Source organism: Oncorhynchus mykiss, chromosome 22 (genome assembly GCF_057628025.1).
Source record: "Oncorhynchus mykiss isolate SJ-2025 chromosome 22, ASM5762802v1, whole genome shotgun sequence".
Taxonomy (NCBI): domain Eukaryota; kingdom Metazoa; phylum Chordata; class Actinopteri; order Salmoniformes; family Salmonidae; genus Oncorhynchus; species Oncorhynchus mykiss.
The window spans coordinates 11,991,574-12,010,856 of NC_143043.1; the positions used below are offsets into that span (position 1 = coordinate 11,991,574).

Consider the following 19,283-nt stretch of genomic DNA (forward strand, 5'->3'; position numbering starts at 1 on the left):
TTCCTGTCCTGCTCTCTCTTCAGTCCAAGCTTCATAGATGGTGCAGTGAGTCTTCTCACGCTCTCTCTCGTGTTTTGGTAGTGAAGCGCTCTGAATGGCGTTATGTGCAGTATTTACCTCTGATTGGTATTGAACGTGCAATTGGTTTTCCACTTGATTTGTGTGTTTGTCTGAGTAGGAGGTGATGTGGTTAGAGATTTAACACCTCTACCGGTTTCAGTTCTGACTATTACTACAGTTTGTTATATGAAACTGGGCCACAACAGTTACCCCTGAAAGGTGAATTTGACTCATTTGAAATGAACCGAAGTATGTATTTGGGCTTCTACTCTACCAGTTACCCTATGGACATACAGTAGAATGCACTTTAATCCTTTCGGGGATGAGGGGGCTACTGTTTCTGTCTCTGTTAACTAAACCATATCTGGTGCAGTAATATAGTGACAGTGTTGAGGTGTGTAGGTTTGTTTCACCAGGTATGTTTCTCTACCTGGGCAGGTGTGACTGGAGCAGCAGATTAACCCCCCGCAGACTCCCCACAGGGAACTGGCACAGAGAGATGTTTATGTGTTAGCCATTGACCTTTGAGCCTCTGATACTTTCCAGTGAGATTGCTCAACCAGGACTTAATGTTATTAGGGATCTGGTTGGTTTCATGGTCTATGTTGTTTAAACTTGAGTGAGTAATCAGTGTTGTTCAGTCACGGCATCTTTAAAAAACCAAAAAAGCATTGATGTTTGAGAAATAAGTGCTCTGGTGCTGTTTCTGCCACTCATTGTTTTCTCCCCCTCTTTCAGAATGCTGCCTTTTTATATGGCCTTGGTATGGTTTACTTCCATTACAACGCATTTCAGTGGTAAGTAGCTGCACATCCTCAGTATTTTCCATTGCACTCTAGTACGTTCTTTGGGCTAGAGACCAGTGACCTATATTTGCTTCACTATTTCAGCATTTAATGACCTCATGGGCTTCGAAATGAGTCCTGAAATTGTGTGGTAATACAATACATTTGTCTAGCTATTGTATGTTCTTTACTGTGTGTTTGCATTTAACCCTTGAGAGTGACTGGGAGTGACTGTTGAGGAATAGGCTACCTGTTATCTTGTCGGAATTACTGTGTCAGTCAAGCATTCAGCCTATCAGTACTGTCATGGTTTTTATATGACGTTTTGTTTTTCGAAGAATGTTGCCATTTACTGCTTCTGCCACTTTTAAGCCAAATATAGCCTAGAACACTGCTTATAGCAAATATAGCCTAGAACACTGCTTCTAGCAAATATAGCCTAGAACACTGCTGACAGCAAATATAGCCTAGAACACTGCTGACAGCAAATATAGCCTAGAACACTGCTGACAGCAAATATAGCCTAGAACACTGCTGACAGCAAATATAGACTAGAACACTGCTGACAGCAAATATAGCCTAGAACAGTGCTTCTAGCAAATATAGCCTAGAACACTGCTGACAGCAAATATAGCCTAGAACACTGCTGACAGCAAATATAGAATGAGCCAACTTTGAAAATGTTATATGCATCGAGACTAGAGCCTGTTGGTGATTCAGGGGATTTGGGATGACTAACTTTGACAGTTCAGGGAAAGGAAATCCTGACACAAATATACATTTTCACAAAGTCTGCTGCCTCAGTTTATATGATGACAATTTGCATATACTCCAGAATGTTATGAAGAGTGATCAGATTAATTGCAAAGTCCCTCTTTGCAAATTAACTGAATCCCCCCCCCAAAAAAAAACATTTCCACTGCATTTCAGCCCTGCCACAAAAGGACCAGCTGACATGTCAGTGATTCTCTCGTTAACGCAGGTGTGAGTGTTGACGAGGACAAGGCTGGAGATCACTCTGTCATGCTGATTGAGTTTGAATAACAGACTGGAAGCTTCAAAAGGAGGGTGGTGCTTGGAATCATTGTTCTTCCTTTGTCAACCATGGTTACCTGCAAGGGAAACACGTGCCATCATCATTGCTTTGCACAAAAAGGGCTTCACAGGCAAGGATATTGCTGATAGTAAGATTGCACCAACATCAACCATTTATCGGATCATCAAGAACTTCATGGAGAGCGGTTCAATCGTTGTGAAGAAAGCTTCACGGCATCCAAGAAAGTCCAGCAGGCGCCAGGACCGTCTCCTAAAGTTGATTCAGCTGCGGGATCGGGGCACCACCAGTACAGAGCTTGCTCAGGAGTGGCAGCAGGCAGGTGTGAGTGCATCTGCACACACAGTGAGGCGAATACTTTTGGAGGACAGCCTGGTGTCAAGAAGGGCAGCAAAGAAGCCACTTCTCTCCAGGAAAAACATCAGGGACAGACTGATATTCTGCAAAAGGTACAGGGATTGGACCGCTGAGGACTGGGGTAAAGCAATTTTCTCTGATGAATCCCCTTTCCGATTGTTTGGGCCATCCAGAGAAGACAAGGTGAGCGCTACCATCAGTCCTGTGTCATGCCAACAGTAAAGCATCCTGAGATCATTCATGTGTGGGGTTGCTTCTCAGCCAAGGGAATGGGCTCACTCACAATTTTGCCTAAGAACACAGCCATGAATAATGAATGGTACCAACACATCCTCCGAGAGCAACTTCTCCCAACCATCCAGGAACAGTTTGGTGATGAACAACGCCTTTTCCAGCATGATGGAGCACCTTGCCATGAGGCAAAAGTGATAACTAAGTGGCTCGGGGAACAAAACATCGATATTTTGGGTCCATGGCCAGGAAACTCCCCAGACCTTAATCCCAGTGAGAACTTGTGTTCAATCCTCAAGAGGCAAGTGGACAAACAAAAACCTACCAATTCTGACAAACTCCAAGCATTGATTATGCAAGAATGGGCTGCCATCAGTCAGGATGTGGCCCAGAAGTGAATTGACAGTATGCCAGGGTGGATTGCAGAGGTCTTGAAAAAGAGGTCTTTGAATCAACTTCATGTAATTGTCAATCAAAGCCTTTGACACTTATGAAATGCTTGTAATTATACTTCAGTATTCCATAGTAACATCTGACAAAAATATCTAAATGCACTGAAGCAGCAAACGTTGTGGAAATTAATATTTGTCGTTCACAAAACTTTTGGCCACGACTGTACATGCTCAGGTTATAGTCATGAAAGGTTAAAGTGTGGGGAGAGGAAGAGGATGTAGTGTGATATGCTCTGTTGTGTGTGGCGGGGTGTATTACTCTGCAAACTAACACACTCACATGTGCACACACACATGCACACAGTCTTGACAGGGGTGGCTTTGTTTTGATGCTGTCGACACTGCAGTGGGTGCTCTGTGTGTGTAATCCAGTTCACGGCCATCGTTGTCGCTCACTGTTTTCTCCCACTGCTAAAGCTGGTATTTAACCCCCCCAAAGTCGATTTGAATATAAGTTTCATAACAAGAAAATGTCCATAAAATTATTTCAGTTTAAGCTAGAGATATCAGTTTGGCATTGGATGCGTCTCAATCCGCCAGTGTCGCACTTCACATCTGCGGGTGTAAGGTCTTTTCACGAAAACGTCTGTAGCATCCAAATGGTTTGACCTACGAACAACCACTCTATGGAACGGGGAGATTCACACAAACATGATGGTGTTCTCCGTTTTGTTCTATTGCGCCCAGAAGTCACGGGACTTGTCTGAAGGTTACCGGTAAAATAAAAGAATGAAAGTATGAATGTAGTTTTGTGCCTACCCCCCAAAAATAAGTTTAATGTGTGTATGTGTATGTGTGTGTGTGTGTGTGTGTGTAAAATACATGCATACATACAGACAGTACATTCGGAAAGTATTCAAACCCCTTGAATTTTTCCACTTTGTTACATTACATCCTTATTCTTCAATTTATTAAATAAAAAAAGTTCCTCATATCTACACGCAAACCCCAAAATGACAAAGCAAAAACATGTTTTTAGAAATTGTAAAAATAAAGATATCCATAAGTATTCAGACCCTTTGCAATGAAACTCGAAGTTGACCTCAGGTGCCTCTTGTTTCCATTGATTATCCTTGATGTTTCTACACCTGTGGTAAATTCAATTGATTGGACATGATTTGGAAAGGCACACACCTGTATGCACACACCTATGTAAGATCCCACAGTTGACAGTGCATGTCAGCAAAAACCAAGTCATGAGGTCGAAGGAATTATCCGTAGAGCTCTTGAGACAGGATTGCGTCGAGGCACAGATCTGGGGAAGGGTACCCAAACATTTCTGCAGCATTGAAGGTCCCCAAGAACACAGTGGCCTCCATTCTTAAATGGAAGAAGTTTGGCACCACTTAGACTCTTAGAGCTGGCAGCCCGGCCAAACTGAGTAATCGGGGAAGAAGGGCCTTTGTCAGGGAGGTGACCAAGAACCTGATGGTCACTCTGACAGAGCTCCAGAGTACCTCTGGAGATGAGAGAACCTTCCAGAAGGACAACCATCTCTGCAGCACTCCACCAATCAGGCATTTATTGTAGAGTGGCCAGACAGAAGCCAATCCTCAGTAAAAGGCACATGACAGACACTTGGAGTTTGCCAAGGGGCACCTAAAGACTCTCAGACCATGAGAAACAAGATTCTCTGGTCTGATAAAAGCAAGATTGAACACTTTGGGCTGAATGCCAAGCTTCACGTCTGGAGGAAATCTGGCACCATCCCTACAGTGAAACATGGTGGCAGCATCATGGTTTGGGGATGTTTTTCAGCGGTAGGGACTGGGAGACTAGTCAGAATTGAGGCAAAGATGAATGGAGCAAAGTACAGAGAGATTCTTGATAAAAACCTGCTCTCAGGATCTCAGACATGGGTGAAGGTTCACCTTCCAACAGTACAACGAACCTAAGCACATAGCCAAGACAACGCAGGAGTGGCTTCGGGACAAGTCTCTGAATGTTCTTGAGTGGCCAAGCCAGAGCCCGGACATCTCTGGAGAGACCTGAAAATAGCTGTGCAGCGACGGTCTCCAGACAACCTGCCAGGGCTTGAGAGGATCTGCAGAGAAGAATGGGAGAAACTCCCCAAATACAGGTGTAATCAAGCTTGTAGCGTTATATCCAAGAAGACTCAAGGCTGTAATTGCTGCCAAAGGTGCTTCGACAAAGTACTAAGTAAAGGGTCTGAATACTTATGTAAATGTGATTTCAGTCATTTTGTTTTGAATAAATTATTATTATTAGTATTGTGTGTAGATTGATTGTGTGTAGATTGATTGGGGAAAAAACATTTTAGTCAATTTTAGAAGAAGGCTGTAACGTAACAAAATGTGGGAAAAGTCAAGGGGTCTGAATTCTTAACGAATGCATTCTCTATCTCTCTCTGTGTGTGTGGTCAAATGTTTGGACACCTACCTAAGGGGTTCTCTTTATTTTTACTATTTTCTACATTGTAGAATAATAGTGAAGACATCAACACTATGAAATAACACAAATGCAATCATGTTGTAACCAGAAAAGTGTCAAACAAATCAAAATATGTTTTATATGAGATTCTTCAAATAGCCACCCTTTGCCTTGATGACAGCTTTGTACACTCTTGGCATTTTCTCAACCAACTTCACCTGGATGCTTTTCCAACAGTCTTGAAGAAGTTACAGAAATGCACATGCAGAGATCATCCGTTCACCCACACCGCATCTCACAAAGACACAGCGGTTGGAACCAAAAATCTCCAATTCCACAAATGAACTTTTAACAGGCACACCTGTTAATTTAAATGCATTTCAGGTGACTACCTCATGAAGCTTGGTTGAGAGAATGCCAAGATTATTATCAAGGCAAAAGGTGGCTATTTTGAAGAATCTCAAATATATTTTGATTTAACACTTTTGTTTACTACATGATTCCATGTGTTATTTCATAGTTTTGATGTCTTCACTATTATACAATGTAGAAAATAGTACAAATAAAAACTCTTGAATGGGTAGGTGTAGTGTGTGTGTGTAACGGTTTTCCTCCTCTGAGGAGGAGTAGGGAAGATCAGACCAATGCGCAACGTGGTAAGTGTCCCTATTTTAATGAAATATAACCGAACACAAAGGAACAAGAGAAATAAATGAAAACCGAAACAGTTCTGTATGGTCAGACACAGAAAACTACCCACAAACCATAGTGGGAAAACAGGCTGCCTAAGTATGGTTCTCAATCAGAGACAACGATCGACAGCTGCCTCTGATTGGGAACCATACCAGGCCAAACTCATAAATACAAAACTTAGAATACACAGAATGCCCACTCCAACGCACGCCTTGACCAAACTAAAACAGAGACATAAAAAAGGAACTAAGGTCAGGACGTGACTGTGTGTGTGTGTGTATGTATGTATATATGTATATATGTATATATGTATATAAATATATAAAAGGTGCGGACTCCGGAAGCAAAATCTAAACCCATAGGGGAGGGTCTGGGTGGGCACCTCGGATTGTGGACCCTTGCAGTGGGCCCCAAATAGGCGGGCGACTCCTGCTGCGCCGGAGTGACGGGCAGCTCTGGACAGACAGGAGAACCTGGAGGGAGGAGACAGGACCCACCAGGCTGGGGAGAGCTACAGGAGGCCTGGTGCGTGGAGGAGGCACCGGATGGACCGGGCTGTGGGGGAGCACTGGAGCTCTGGTGCGCAGCCACGACACCATTCCTCCAGGCTGGATGACCACTTTAGCCCGGACCCTCCAGAGTGCAGGCACAGGTTGAATCGGGCTGTGGGTGAGCACTGGAGATCTGGTGCATACCCACTCGCACCTCTCCCTTAGGCTCAATACCCACATTCGCCCGGCACGTGCGAAACGCAGGCATAGGACGCACTAAGACCCTCCCAGCGCTCCGGAGACACAGCACGCAGAGCCGATCCTGCGCCGAAACGGAGCACCGGAGACCAAACACGCTGGGCCGGCACAATACGCCCTGGCTGGATGCCCACTCTCGCATGGCATTTGCGGGGGGCTGGCCTATAGTGCACCGGACTAAGAGCACGTACTGGCGACACCTTGCACTTGACCGCATAACATGGTGCCTGACCAGTTGGCTCAGGTCTATTGCCTGACTCCGCCAATCTCCCGGTGTGCCCCCCCCACATTTTTTTGGGGGGGCTGCCTCTCTTGCCTGTTGCACTGCCTTACCTCAAATCGCCGCCGCTCAGCTCTCGCTGCCTCCAGTTCTTCCTTGGGGCGGCGATATTCCCCAGCCTGTGCCCAGGGTCCCTTGCCTTCTAGTATCTCCTCCCAAGTCCAGGATTCCAGAACCCTCTGCGCCAGGTTACCACGCTGCTTGGTCCTTTTTTGGTGGGTAGTTCTGTAACGGTTTTCCTCCTCTTCTGGGGAGGAGTAGGAAAGATCGGACCAATGCGCAGCGTGGTAAGTATCCACATTTTAATGAAATATAACCGAACACTGAATACAAATGAAAACCGAAACAATTCTGTATGGTAAAACACAGACACAGAAAACAACTACCCACAAACCATAGTGGGAAAACAGGCTGCCTAAGTATGGTTCTCAATCAGAGACAACGATCGACAGCTGCCTCTGATTGGGAACCATACCAGGCCAAACACAGAAATACAAAACCTAGAATACACAACATAGAATGCCCACCCCAACTCACGCCCTGACCAAACTAAAACGTAGACATAAAAAAGGAACTAAGGTCAGGGCGTGAGTTATTTGTGTGTGTGTGTGTGCGCGCTCCGGAGATAGATAGAGATATATATATATATATATATATATATATTTTTTTTTTTTTATTTAACTAGGCAATTCAGTTAAAAGAACAAATTCTTATTTACATTGACGGCCTATCCCGGCCTAACCCAGATGACGCTGGGCAAATTGTGCCCGCCCTATTTTACTCTCAATCACGGCCGGATGTGATACAGCCTGGATTCGAACCAGGGACTGTAGTGATGCCTCTTGCACTGAGATGCAGTGCCTAGACCACTGCGCCACTCGGGAGCCCATATATGTATATATATATATTTTTAATCCTAGATTTATGACAGACATATATCTATTTTAATCCTAGATTTATGACATATATATATATATATATATATATATATATATAATTAAAAAAAAAAATTAATCCTAGATTTATGACAGACATTTATGACAGATATATATATATATATACATTTGAATCCTAGATTTATGACAGACATTTCAAAACCTTGTTTCTTACGACTTTTTTTTTTGCTGTCCTTTTTGCCATTTATGAATGTGTTATTCAATGCGTTCTATGGCTTTAGTAATAATGGCCCAAAATCTATATTTTATCCCAATCTTTAAATGTTTTATTATACCTAAAGTTGACTTAAAATTCCAAATCAGCTAAATTATCCATAGTATGACCCTTTTTAAAAACCATTCCAGATGTCAGTTTAGCACCCCCCTCCCCAACGTCTTAGACTAAGGAATTAAAACAATGGTTTTGGAGCGAGAGAATAGACTGTTTTTTTTCAATTTTCAAGTAGCTAGTAGGAGAGGTGCCACTATATAAATTACTAACTGAATAATTCAAATCTCCTACATTGCACCAGAGGAGTAGTAACTAAATACCCTCCCTCCCCATATACCTGTGATGGGGAATGTATTACTGTACTTGGGTCCTTGTTGAGTAAGTGCTTTGCTGAGGCTGTGTAGTGCTGCTAGGTGTCTGTGGCATTGCCTGATATTGACTACTGTAGGTCCCCTTTCTCCCTGTCTAGGCCAGTGCAGCCCCCCTCCTCAGAGGCCCAGGCAGGACAGAGAAGGTAGGCCCCCTCTATTAGTTTCCATAAGGAGTAATACTGCGAGGATGTGTCTTTGATGCAACTGGCTGTCATCTTGAATCTAAATGTTGTCCAGGCAGTCATTATGCATCTACGTGTTAGTTGTTTTATCAAGAATAATGCAGCTAATGTTACTGCCATGATTAGGAGCCATATTGGATCTAAATGTTATAAAGCCAACAGTTAAGCCATCCGATCAGGCAATTTTTGTTTTGCTTTTCTCCAAAAAGTGTTATTGGTAATGGGTAATGCACTGGCTGCCTGAGTTTTAGATCTAAGGTTCTTCTATTGGGTTTTTAAATACAAGTCAGACATGCTTTTAAGTTATGTACCCAGTAGGTCCCTCAAGTCCTCTGGTACTGGCCTTTTAACTATCCCAAAGCCTATGACTAAGAGGCATGGAGAGGCATAGCCTGCCAGAGAACCTGAGCAGGGCTGAAACTGTGATCTTAAAACACATCTTTTTAGCTTTACTCTTCCTTAGTGTTTTTTTAGTTTGTCCTTTTTTTCTCTTATGTTTGTTGCGTATGTCATTTATTTGAATTGTTTAAATATTTTTTTTCCCCCTGTAAAGCACATTGCGTTGCATTCTACATCTGAAGTGTGCTGTATAAATATAGCTTGATTTAATGATTGCATTGGGGAGCCATCCATTAGCAATGTATACCACGAGCATGATGAGATGCTTAGGCCTTATTAAAAAGAAATGTGTTTTGCATCGGTCAACTCCAGCCATTCCATTAGCTTGTGAGGCATTCATCTATAACAGTAAATAGATACTTGCACACTTTTGAGTGCTCCATTGTTTTAAGTGCAACTTTTTTGACCAGGAGATCTTTTTCAGTTTGGATAGGTGTTGGACAAGCTGGCCAACACCAACCCTAGTTCTGGTCCTTGCCCCCCCTTCTCCCCTGCCTTGACCTTGAGTGCCTCCAGTGCTGTCAGCCTGCCAAGTTTACAAACACGGCATGACCAAAAGTATGTGGACACCTGCTTGTCGAACGTCACATTCCAAAATCATGGTCATTAATATAGAGTTGGTTTCCTCCTTTGCTGCTCTAACAGCCTCCATTCCTTCTTGGAAGGCTTTCCAGTAGATATTGGAACATTGTACAAGGTATAAATCTGCCGTTCTGCCCCTGAACAGGCAGTTAACCCACTGTTCCTAGGCCGTCATTGAAAATAAGAATTTGGTCTTAACTGACTTGCCTAGTTAAATAAAGGTCAAATAAAAAAGTTAAATAAATAAAAATGGTCATGCTGAAACAGAAAAAGGGCCTTCCCCCCCAGGCTTGTATGCGGTTTCTTGACCATGAAGCTCCCGACAAACAGTTGTACTGATGTTGCTTCCAGTGTTGCAACCGAGGACAGACGATTTTTACGAGCTACGCGCTTCAGCATTTGGCGGTACCGTTCCATGAGCTTGTGTGGCCTACCACTTCGTGTCTGAGCCGTTGTTGCTCCTAGACATTTTCACTTAACAATAACAGCACTTACAGTTGACCAGCAGCTCTAGCAGGGACAAATTTTATGAATTGACTTGTTAGAAGTCACTGAGCAGTACCAGTCAAACATTTGGACACACCTACTCATTCAAGGGTTTTTCTTTATTTTTACTATTTTCTACATTGAATAATTTAGTAATCCAAATTTGTTAAAAACATCCAAATATATTTAACATTTTTCAAAGTAGCCACAGTTTGCCTTGATAACAGCTTTGCACACGATTGGCATTCTCTCAACCAGCTTCAAGAGGATGCTTTTCCAACAGTCTTGAAGGAGTTCCCACATGCTGAGCACTGCTTTTCCTTCACTCTGCGGTCTGACTCATCCCAAACCATCTCAAATTGGTTAAGGTCGGGGGATTGTGGAGGCCAGGTCATCTGTTGCAGCATGCCATCACTCTCCTTTGTCAAATAGCCCTTACACAACCTGGAGGTGTGTTTTGGGTCATTGTCCTGTTGAAAAACAAATGACAGTCCCACTTAGCGCTAACCAGATGGGATGGCGTATTGCTGCAGAATGCTGTGGTAGCCATGCTAGTTAAGTGTGCCTTGAATTCTAAATAAATCACTGATGGTGTCACCAACAAATCACCCCTACACCATCACACCACCACCTCCATCCTTCATGGTGGGAACCACACACGCAGAGATCATCCGTTCACCTCTCTGCGTCTCACAAAGACACGGCGGTTGGAACCAAAAGTCGCCAATTTGGACTCATCAGACTAAAGGACAGATTTCCACCGTTCTAATGCCCATTGCTTGTGTTTCTTGGCCCAAGCAAGTCTCTTCTTCTTATTGGTGTCCTTTAGTAGTGGTTTATTTGTAGCAGTTCGACTATGAAGACCTGATTCACGCAGTCTCTTCTGAACAGTTGATGTGGAGAACTCTGAAGCTTTTTTGGGGCTGCAATCTGAGGCTGGTAACTCTAATTAACTTATCCTCTGCAGCAGAGGTAACTCTGGGTTTTCCTGTCCTGTGGCGGTCCGCATGAGAGCCAGTTTCATCATGGCGCTTGAAGAAACTTTCAAAGTTATTGACCTTTTCCGGATTGACTGACCTTCATGTCTTAAAATAGTGATGGACTGTCATTTCTCTATGCTTATTTGAGCTGTTCTTGCCATAATACGGACTTGGTCTTTTACCAAATAGGGATATCTTCTGTATACCCACTTTGTCACAACACAACTGATTGGCTCAAATGCATTAAGAAGGAATGAAATTCCACAAATGGACTTTTAAGAAGGCACACCTGTTAATTGAAATGCGTTCCAGGTGACGACATCATGAAGCTGGTTGAGAGAATGCTCAAGAGGCATAGGGTGGCTACTTTGAAGAATCTAAAATACAAAATATGTTTTGATTTGTTTAACACTTTTTTGTGTTATTTCATAGTTTTGATGTCTTCACTATTGTTCTACAATGTAGAAAGTACTAAAAAGAAAGAAAAACACTTGAATGAGTAGGTGTGTCCAAACTTTTGACTGGTACTGTATATAGTATAGCCCTTCTCTCTCCCAGGGGAAGGGAGTTCCACATGGGGGGGGGGGGATACAGAGAAGCGGGTCATTTGGGTTTCTCCCTCAATGTAGGACATGTTACATCACCAGCTAGAGACTTCTGAGGAATTCAGAGCTGAAAGATGTAATGTTACCTCATAGGGCCAGAGAAGTGGTCACCAATAGAGATGGGGGGAAAATTGACAGTTACATATCGGGATATTATTTTTGCGCTAGTTGACTGTACCTGCACCATTTTTGTTTTCAGCCCTTTTTATTGCCATGACTGATCAAAAGTAGTTCTCTCTCTTATCTCTCTGCAGCAGACATGGTGAGCAATATGTTTGGAACATCAAATCGCAATAAAATCACAGTATCGAATTGCAATTATTATTATTATTTTTTTTTTTAACTAGGCAAGACAGTTAAGAACAAATGTTTTTTTACAATGATGTCCTACCCCTGCCAACCCTAGACGACGCTGGGCCAATTGTGCGCAGCCCTGTGTATGGCAATACATGCCGTATCGGCACCAAAGTATAGTTATAATCTATCGTTAGTTCCCTGGGAATTCCCTGTCCTAGTCACCAACATTGTTCCTGGAGAGCTACAGGGCTAAAGCAGTGGGTTATATGGCCTACGTCAGATTCATAATACAACACGACTTTGTCACTAATAGCTTAACTCTGGTATAATTGGGGTTCAGTCAGAGAACACTTGGTATTGTTTAGTGTTCTGCCTCTTATCTGTCTGTCCTGTAGAAGGTATTCTCTGTTAGCTTGTCTGCCGTTTGCTCTGTGTCTCTGCCAATCTGTTCCAGCCTAGAGAAGCTGGAGCGCCTAGCTCTCTGGAGGGAACAAATGAACGAGAGCGGGAGGAAGGAAGGATTGGAACAGGGATAGGAGGGGGAGAGAGGCCAATGGGTTCAGAGTGCTTTGCTTCAGCACAGCAGCGTGTGTGTGCGTGCGTGCGTGTGTGCGTGCGTGCGTGCGAGCGAGCAGTGCACAGGCAGCCTCAGCAGTGAGATCAGTGTTTCTACTGTAGTCTCTCTTGCTGTGGCAGACCTCCGTGGTGACATACGATAGCCTTTGTTTTCACAACCGCACTGTGAGTGTATTTATTTGTGTACGTTGTTATAGTTGGTGTTTATTTGTAAGATGTGTGTATTTGTATAGGAGAGGGGTGGAGCAGTAGAGTGGAGTATGATTGTTTTGTAGCCTATATGGGGTGTCTTATTTTTTTTGGTTTATATCGGGGTGGTTGTGGGTGGGGGTAATTTTGGTGACAGCGGTGCTTGCTCTTTCACTCACACACACCCACACAATTCAGGGATGCTCTAGCATTCAGAATCAACAGTCCTTTAGTTCTTTGCCATAGCTACTCGCTCTATTTTTATCCCATGAAAAAAAGCACCCTTAGGTTATTTCCACACATTTTTGCTTTTGTGAATGAAAGTCTTTTTTTTTTAATGTGTCGTGTTTTGTTCCACCCCATGTTTAACCCTCTCCTCTTGTGTCTCTGTGTGTGTGCAGGGCGATAAAAGCGTTTCAGGAAGTGCTCTATGTTGACCCCAGTTTCTCCCGAGCCACGGAGATCCACATGAGACTGGGCCTCATGTTTAAAGGCAACACCGATTATGAGTCAAGTCTAAAGGTATGTACTGCTAATACTACTGCTATTAGTACTACTATTATTAGTACAACTGCTTCTACTACTACTATTGGTACTACTGCTGCTACTACTATAACTGCTACAGCACATTATAAGCCTAGGTATGTAGCATAGCTAGCACTGTACACACCCCTATGGACATCGCCTGCACACACAGCAGCCCTCCCGGACCAGGAGTGACCTAGTGCCCCAGTGCCCCAGTCCCTCGTGGCTCAGTTGGTAGAGCATGGCCTTTGCAATGCCAGGGTTGTGGTTTTGATTCCCACGTGGGACCAGTATGAATAAAGTATGACAAAGTATGACAATCATTGCACTCACTACTGTAAGTCACTCTGGATAAGAGCGTCTGCTAAATGACTGAAATGTCATGTAAATATCAACAGGCCCTGCCCTCGGTAACTAATGGGGTTAGCAGCCTCTCTACCTGTTCAAAACAGGTCCTCTATGACCCTATGGTAAAATATGAGACAGGCTATCTTCCCTGCTGGATTAAGTGTAAGAATAGTGTGTTGTTTGGCGGGTGTGTAGACCTGTGTTGTGCCATTGACACTATAAGCCAGGGTGGCTCTCTGTTTCTATTCCCTTGTGAATGTATACTTTTGTTTTGTCCAGACCAGACAGAGAAATGCACACACCAACCTGAGGGCTTCTGACCCAGACAGTGTCGGAGCTGCCATACATTTGATAGGTGTTAGGTGTGTTCATGTGCATTTGATAGGTGTGCTCTTATTCCCAGTAGAGCTCATAGAAGGGTTAGCTGTAGTAGTCTGTCTGCTTTTGACTGTTTCTGAGTAGTCGTTTACAGCCAGCCAAGGCTGTAACTATGGTTTGCATGCAGTATATTTGCTAATGGTCATAGTCCTGAGGAATCTGTCCAAATAAGGCCGCTTCAGCTGCAGCTTTCCCTCCCAGCATGTTGAATTCCATCACCCTAGACAGTAGTGTTGTCACGATACCCGTATCGCGATACTACAATACCAGATTTTCCTTGGCAATAAAGAAAACAAGAAGCAGACTTTTCTCTATGGCCCTTTAGCGTACTTTTGTAAAATATTATGTGCTATAGCTTGCAAGTGAAACAAATGTGACTCTGGGTGACAACCTAAGGCATTTTGTTTTCCAACATTTTCCAACATTATGACTGTTTTCCTCAAGAAATACAGTCCACCTCATGTTTTGTTTCCTTTGCTCCCATACTTCCCAGTACTAGATTGTGACTTACTGTAAATACTTGTTGTAGCTTCACTACATAGCTGGGTTGGCTGTGGATGGATACACATGTTTGCGTCTGATTCATGTGCTACTGAAAGAGGTCAGAGGAGCCATGTTCTCTCTGAAGTCCCAGACCTAGGGCAGCAACAGCACTATGTCTGGGAGTAAAGGGATACTTTGGGATTTTAATTTCCCAAAGTCCGACTTGTGTATAAAAATGTTATGTCTCTGTGTCCAGTATGAAGGAAGTTAGAATGCTAGCAAATATCCATAGACTAGCATTGGCTCGCAAAACTACCTCTAACTTCTTTATACTGGACACGAGACATAAAAATGGTATCCACAATAGGGTTGGGTGTTGTCCAGATTTTGATAGTCATAACTTTTTTGTACCATACCGTATGCTGTATAACTGAATGTGCACACAAGGGGCGCTATTTCCAAAAATATATAATTTCCATTTTTTTATGCACAAAACTGTTTACGCAACAGGGATCTTGATCCAGGACGAGACTGAATATCTCTGCTGTAACCAAAGAACATTGATCTTGACATCTAGCAAGTTAGCAAACCACATGCATAGCTGGAGCCATGAGCTGGATAGAATTGGACAAATCTTACATTTCTTATAGTTCTATTTAACTATGTGTACTGGATAAAAATATAAACGCAACAATTTTTACTGAGTTATAGTTTCAGTCAATCAAGTCAATTGAAATAAATAAATTAGGCCCTATGTATTTCACATAACTGGGCAGGGTCGCAGCCATAGGCCCACCCACTTGGGAGCCAGGCCCAGCCAATCAGAATGAGTTCCCCCCCCCACAAAAAGGCTTTATTACAGACAGAAAAACGTATCTAAAATGACGTTGGTAGGGAAGTGAACATTAAATTCTCTGGCAAAAACATTCCTGCCAATTGCACGCTCCCTCAACTTGAGACAACTGTGACATTGTGTTGTGTGACAAAATGACAGATTTTAGAGTCCTTTTATTGACCCCAGCACAAGATGCACCTGTGTAATGATCATGCTGTTTAACTTCTTGATGCACCCATCCCGTTACCGGGATCATTTTTGTTAACATCTGCTGAATTGCAGAGCGCCAAATTCTAATTAAATTACTAAAAATATTTAATTTTCATGAAATCACAAGTGCAATATAGCAAAACACAGCTTAGCTTGTTGTTAATCCACCTGGCGTGTCAGATTTCAAAAAAGCTTTTCGGCGAAAGCATACCAAGCATTTATGTAAGGACTTCTCTCTCAGTAGACAAAACATTACAAACAGCTAGCAGCCAAGTAGATTGGTCACGAATGTCAGAAAAGCAATAAAATTAATTGCTTACCTTTGATGATCTTCGGATGTTTGCACCCACGAGGCTCCCAATTACAACAAATGTTCCTTTTGTTCCATAAAGATTATTTTTATATCCAAAAACGCGCGAACCAAATGGAGGTTATGTTCAGAATTCCACAGGCTCGAGAGGTCAAGATCGGGCAGACGAAAATTCCAAATAGTATCCGTAAAGTTCGTAGAAACAAACGTTTTTTTATAATCAATCCCCAGGTTGTTTTTACAATATATAATCGATAATATTGCAACTGGGACTGTAGCTTCTTCAATAGGAGAGAGCGAGAAAATGTCTGCTCCAAGCTGCTCGAGCATGCAAAAGCTGCTGGCACCCAGCCATCCAATGACTCAATGTGATCTTTCTCGCTCATTTTTCAAAATAAGCCTGAAACTATGTCTAAAGACTGTTCACACCATGGGGAAGCCATAGGAAAAGGAATCTGGTTGATATCCCTTTAAATGGAGCGACGGCAGGCATTGGAACAGAGAGCTTTCAGGAAAAACAGCACTTCCGGGTTGGATTTCCTGCAATATCGGTTCTGTTATACTCACAGACAATATTTTAACAGTTTTGGAAACTTTAGAGTGTTTTCTATCCTAATCTGACAATTATTTGCATATTCTAGATTCTAGATTCTGGTCCAGTTTCATTTGAGTACGTTTTTTCATCCAAACATCAAAATACTGCCCCCTACACTCAACAGGTTAATCTAATGTTTATTCAGTTTCTTGATATGCCACACCTGTCAAGTGGATGGATTATCTTGGCAAAGGAGAAATGTTCAGTAACATGGATGTAAACAAATGTGTACACATAAGTTCAGTGAAATAAGCTATTTGTGTGTGTGAAACATTTCTGTAATCTTTTTTTTTCAGCTCATGAAACATGGGTCCAACACTTTACATGTTGCGTTTATATTTTTGTTCAGTATATATAAAATACACGTCTTAAAATGTAGACCAATCGATTGGTCGAAAGAACAGACAACTCAGTTGACATTGATTTTATTTATTTATTCGGGGACTAAGCTGTCCCTTACTAAAACATGATCTTTGGTGACAGTCTGTTCTCTCGACCAAATGATTGATTGAACATTTTAAACAGGTATTTTTCCATATATAGATGCATCCTATGTGTTTTAATCAAATCAACTATATGCACTGAGCTTGTCTGATGCTATAAGCACACTGTTTGATTTAAATAATTAAGAGACACAAATGACTAGATGGAGTCCTACTGCAATTGATTTGGTTGTGCCGATCACAGACTTGTTGTGTAAAAAAAAGAATAATGAAAAATAAAATAAATGACCAGCGAGTGACTGTGACTAGCACCCGTAGTCTCATACCTGCTGCAGCGACCACCACAGAACATCAACAGTGTTTATCGCCCTATCCCTCTCTCATACCTGCTGCAGCGACCACCACAGAACATCAACAGTGTTTATCGCCCTATCCCTCTCTCATACCTGCTGCAGCGACCACCACAGAACATCAACAGTGTTTATCGCCCTATCCCTCTCTCATACCTGCTGCAGCGACCACCACAGAACATCAACAGTGTTTATCGCCCTATCCCTCTCTCATACCTGCTGCAGCGACCACCACAGAACATCAACAGTGTTTATCGCCCTATCCCTCTCTCATACCTGCTGCAGCGGCCACCACAGAACATCAACAGTGTTTATTGCCCTATCCCTCTCTCATACCTGCTGCAGCGACCACCACAGAACACCAACAGTGTTTATCGCCCTATCCCTCTCTCATACCTGCTGCAGCGGCCACCACAGAACATCAACAGTGTTTATCGCCCTATCCCTCTCTCATACCTGCTGCAGCGGCCACCACAGAACATCAACAGTGTTTATCGCCCTATCCCTCTCTCATACCTGCTGCAGCGACCACCACAGAACATCAACAGTGTTTATCGCCCTATCCCTCTCTCATACCTGCTGCAGCGACCACCACAGAACATCAACAGTGTTTATCGCCCTATCCCTCTCTCATACCTGCTGCAGCGACCACCACAGAACAGCAACAGTGTTTATCGCCCTATCCTTCTCTCATACCTGCTGCAGCGACCACCACAAAACATCAACAGTGTTTATCGCCCTATCCCTCTCTCATACCTGCTGCAGCGACCACCACAGAACATCAACAGTGTTTATCGCCCTATCCCTCTCTCATACCTGCTGCAGCGACCACCACAGAACATCAACAGTGTTTATCGCCCTATCCCTCTCTCATACCTGCTGCAGCGACCACCACAGAACATCAACAGTGTTTATCGCCCTATCCCTCTCTCATACCTGCTGCAGCGGCCACCACAGAACATCAACAGTGTTTATCGCCCTATCCCTCTCTCATACCTGCTGCAGCGACCACCACAGAACATCAACAGTGTTTATCGCCCTATCCTTCTCTCATACCTGCTGCAGCGACCACCACAGAACATCAACAGTGTTTATCGCCCTATCCCTCTCTCATACCTGCTGCAGCGACTACCACAGAACATCAACAGTGTTTATCGCCCTATCCCTCTCTCATACCTGCTGCAGCGACCACCACAGAACATCAACAGTGTTTATCGCCCTATCCCTCTCTCATACCTGCTGCAGCGACCACCACAGAACATCAACAGTGTTTATCGCCCTATCCCTCTCTCATACCTGCTGCAGCGGCCACCACAGAACATCAACAGTGTTTATCGCCCTATCCCTCTCTCATACCTGCTGCAGCGGCCACCACAGAACATCAACAGTGTTTATCGCCCTATCCCTCTCTCATACCTGCTGCAGCGACCACCACAGAACAGCAACAGTGTTTATCGCCCTATCCTTCTCTCATACCTGCTGCAGCGACCACCACAAAACATCAACAGTGTTTATTGCCCTATCCCTCTCTCATACCTGCTGCAGCGACCACCACAGAACATCAACAGTGTTTATCGCCCTATCCCTCTCTCATACCTGCTGCAGCGACCACCACAGAACATCAACAGTGTTTATCGCCCTATCCCTCTCTCATACCTGCTGCAGCGACCACCACAGAACATCAACAGTGTTTATCGCCCTATCCTTCTCTCATACCTGCTGCAGCGACCACCACAGAACATCAACAGTGTTTATCGCCCTATCCCTCTCTCATACCTGCTGCAGCGACTACCACAGAACATCAACAGTGTTTATCGCCCTATCCCTCTCTCATACCTGCTGCAGCGACCACCACAGAACATCAACAGTGTTTATCGCCCTATCCCTCTCTCATACCTGCTGCAGCGGCCACCACAGAAC

General features: G+C 43.5%; 1 protein-coding gene across 4 annotated transcripts in view; it reads left to right on the forward strand.

Annotated features, from left to right (window-relative positions):
• The window catches only part of kdm6a (lysine demethylase 6A), a 92,913-nt gene that overhangs the window by 17,357 nt on the left and 56,273 nt on the right, over nucleotides 1-19,283 (forward strand). The window contains exons 5-7 of one of the 4 annotated variants that reach the window (XM_036958693.2): nucleotides 799-857; nucleotides 8,668-8,733; nucleotides 13,288-13,408. In XM_036958693.2, the coding sequence (XP_036814588.2) occupies nucleotides 799-857; nucleotides 8,668-8,733; nucleotides 13,288-13,408 (246 nt within the window). Of the gene's footprint in view, nucleotides 1-798; nucleotides 858-8,667; nucleotides 8,734-12,754; nucleotides 12,863-13,287; nucleotides 13,409-19,283 lie in introns of those variants that run through there. The other 3 variants (XM_036958694.2, XM_036958695.2, XM_090215476.1) reach the window with 3 other exon arrangements.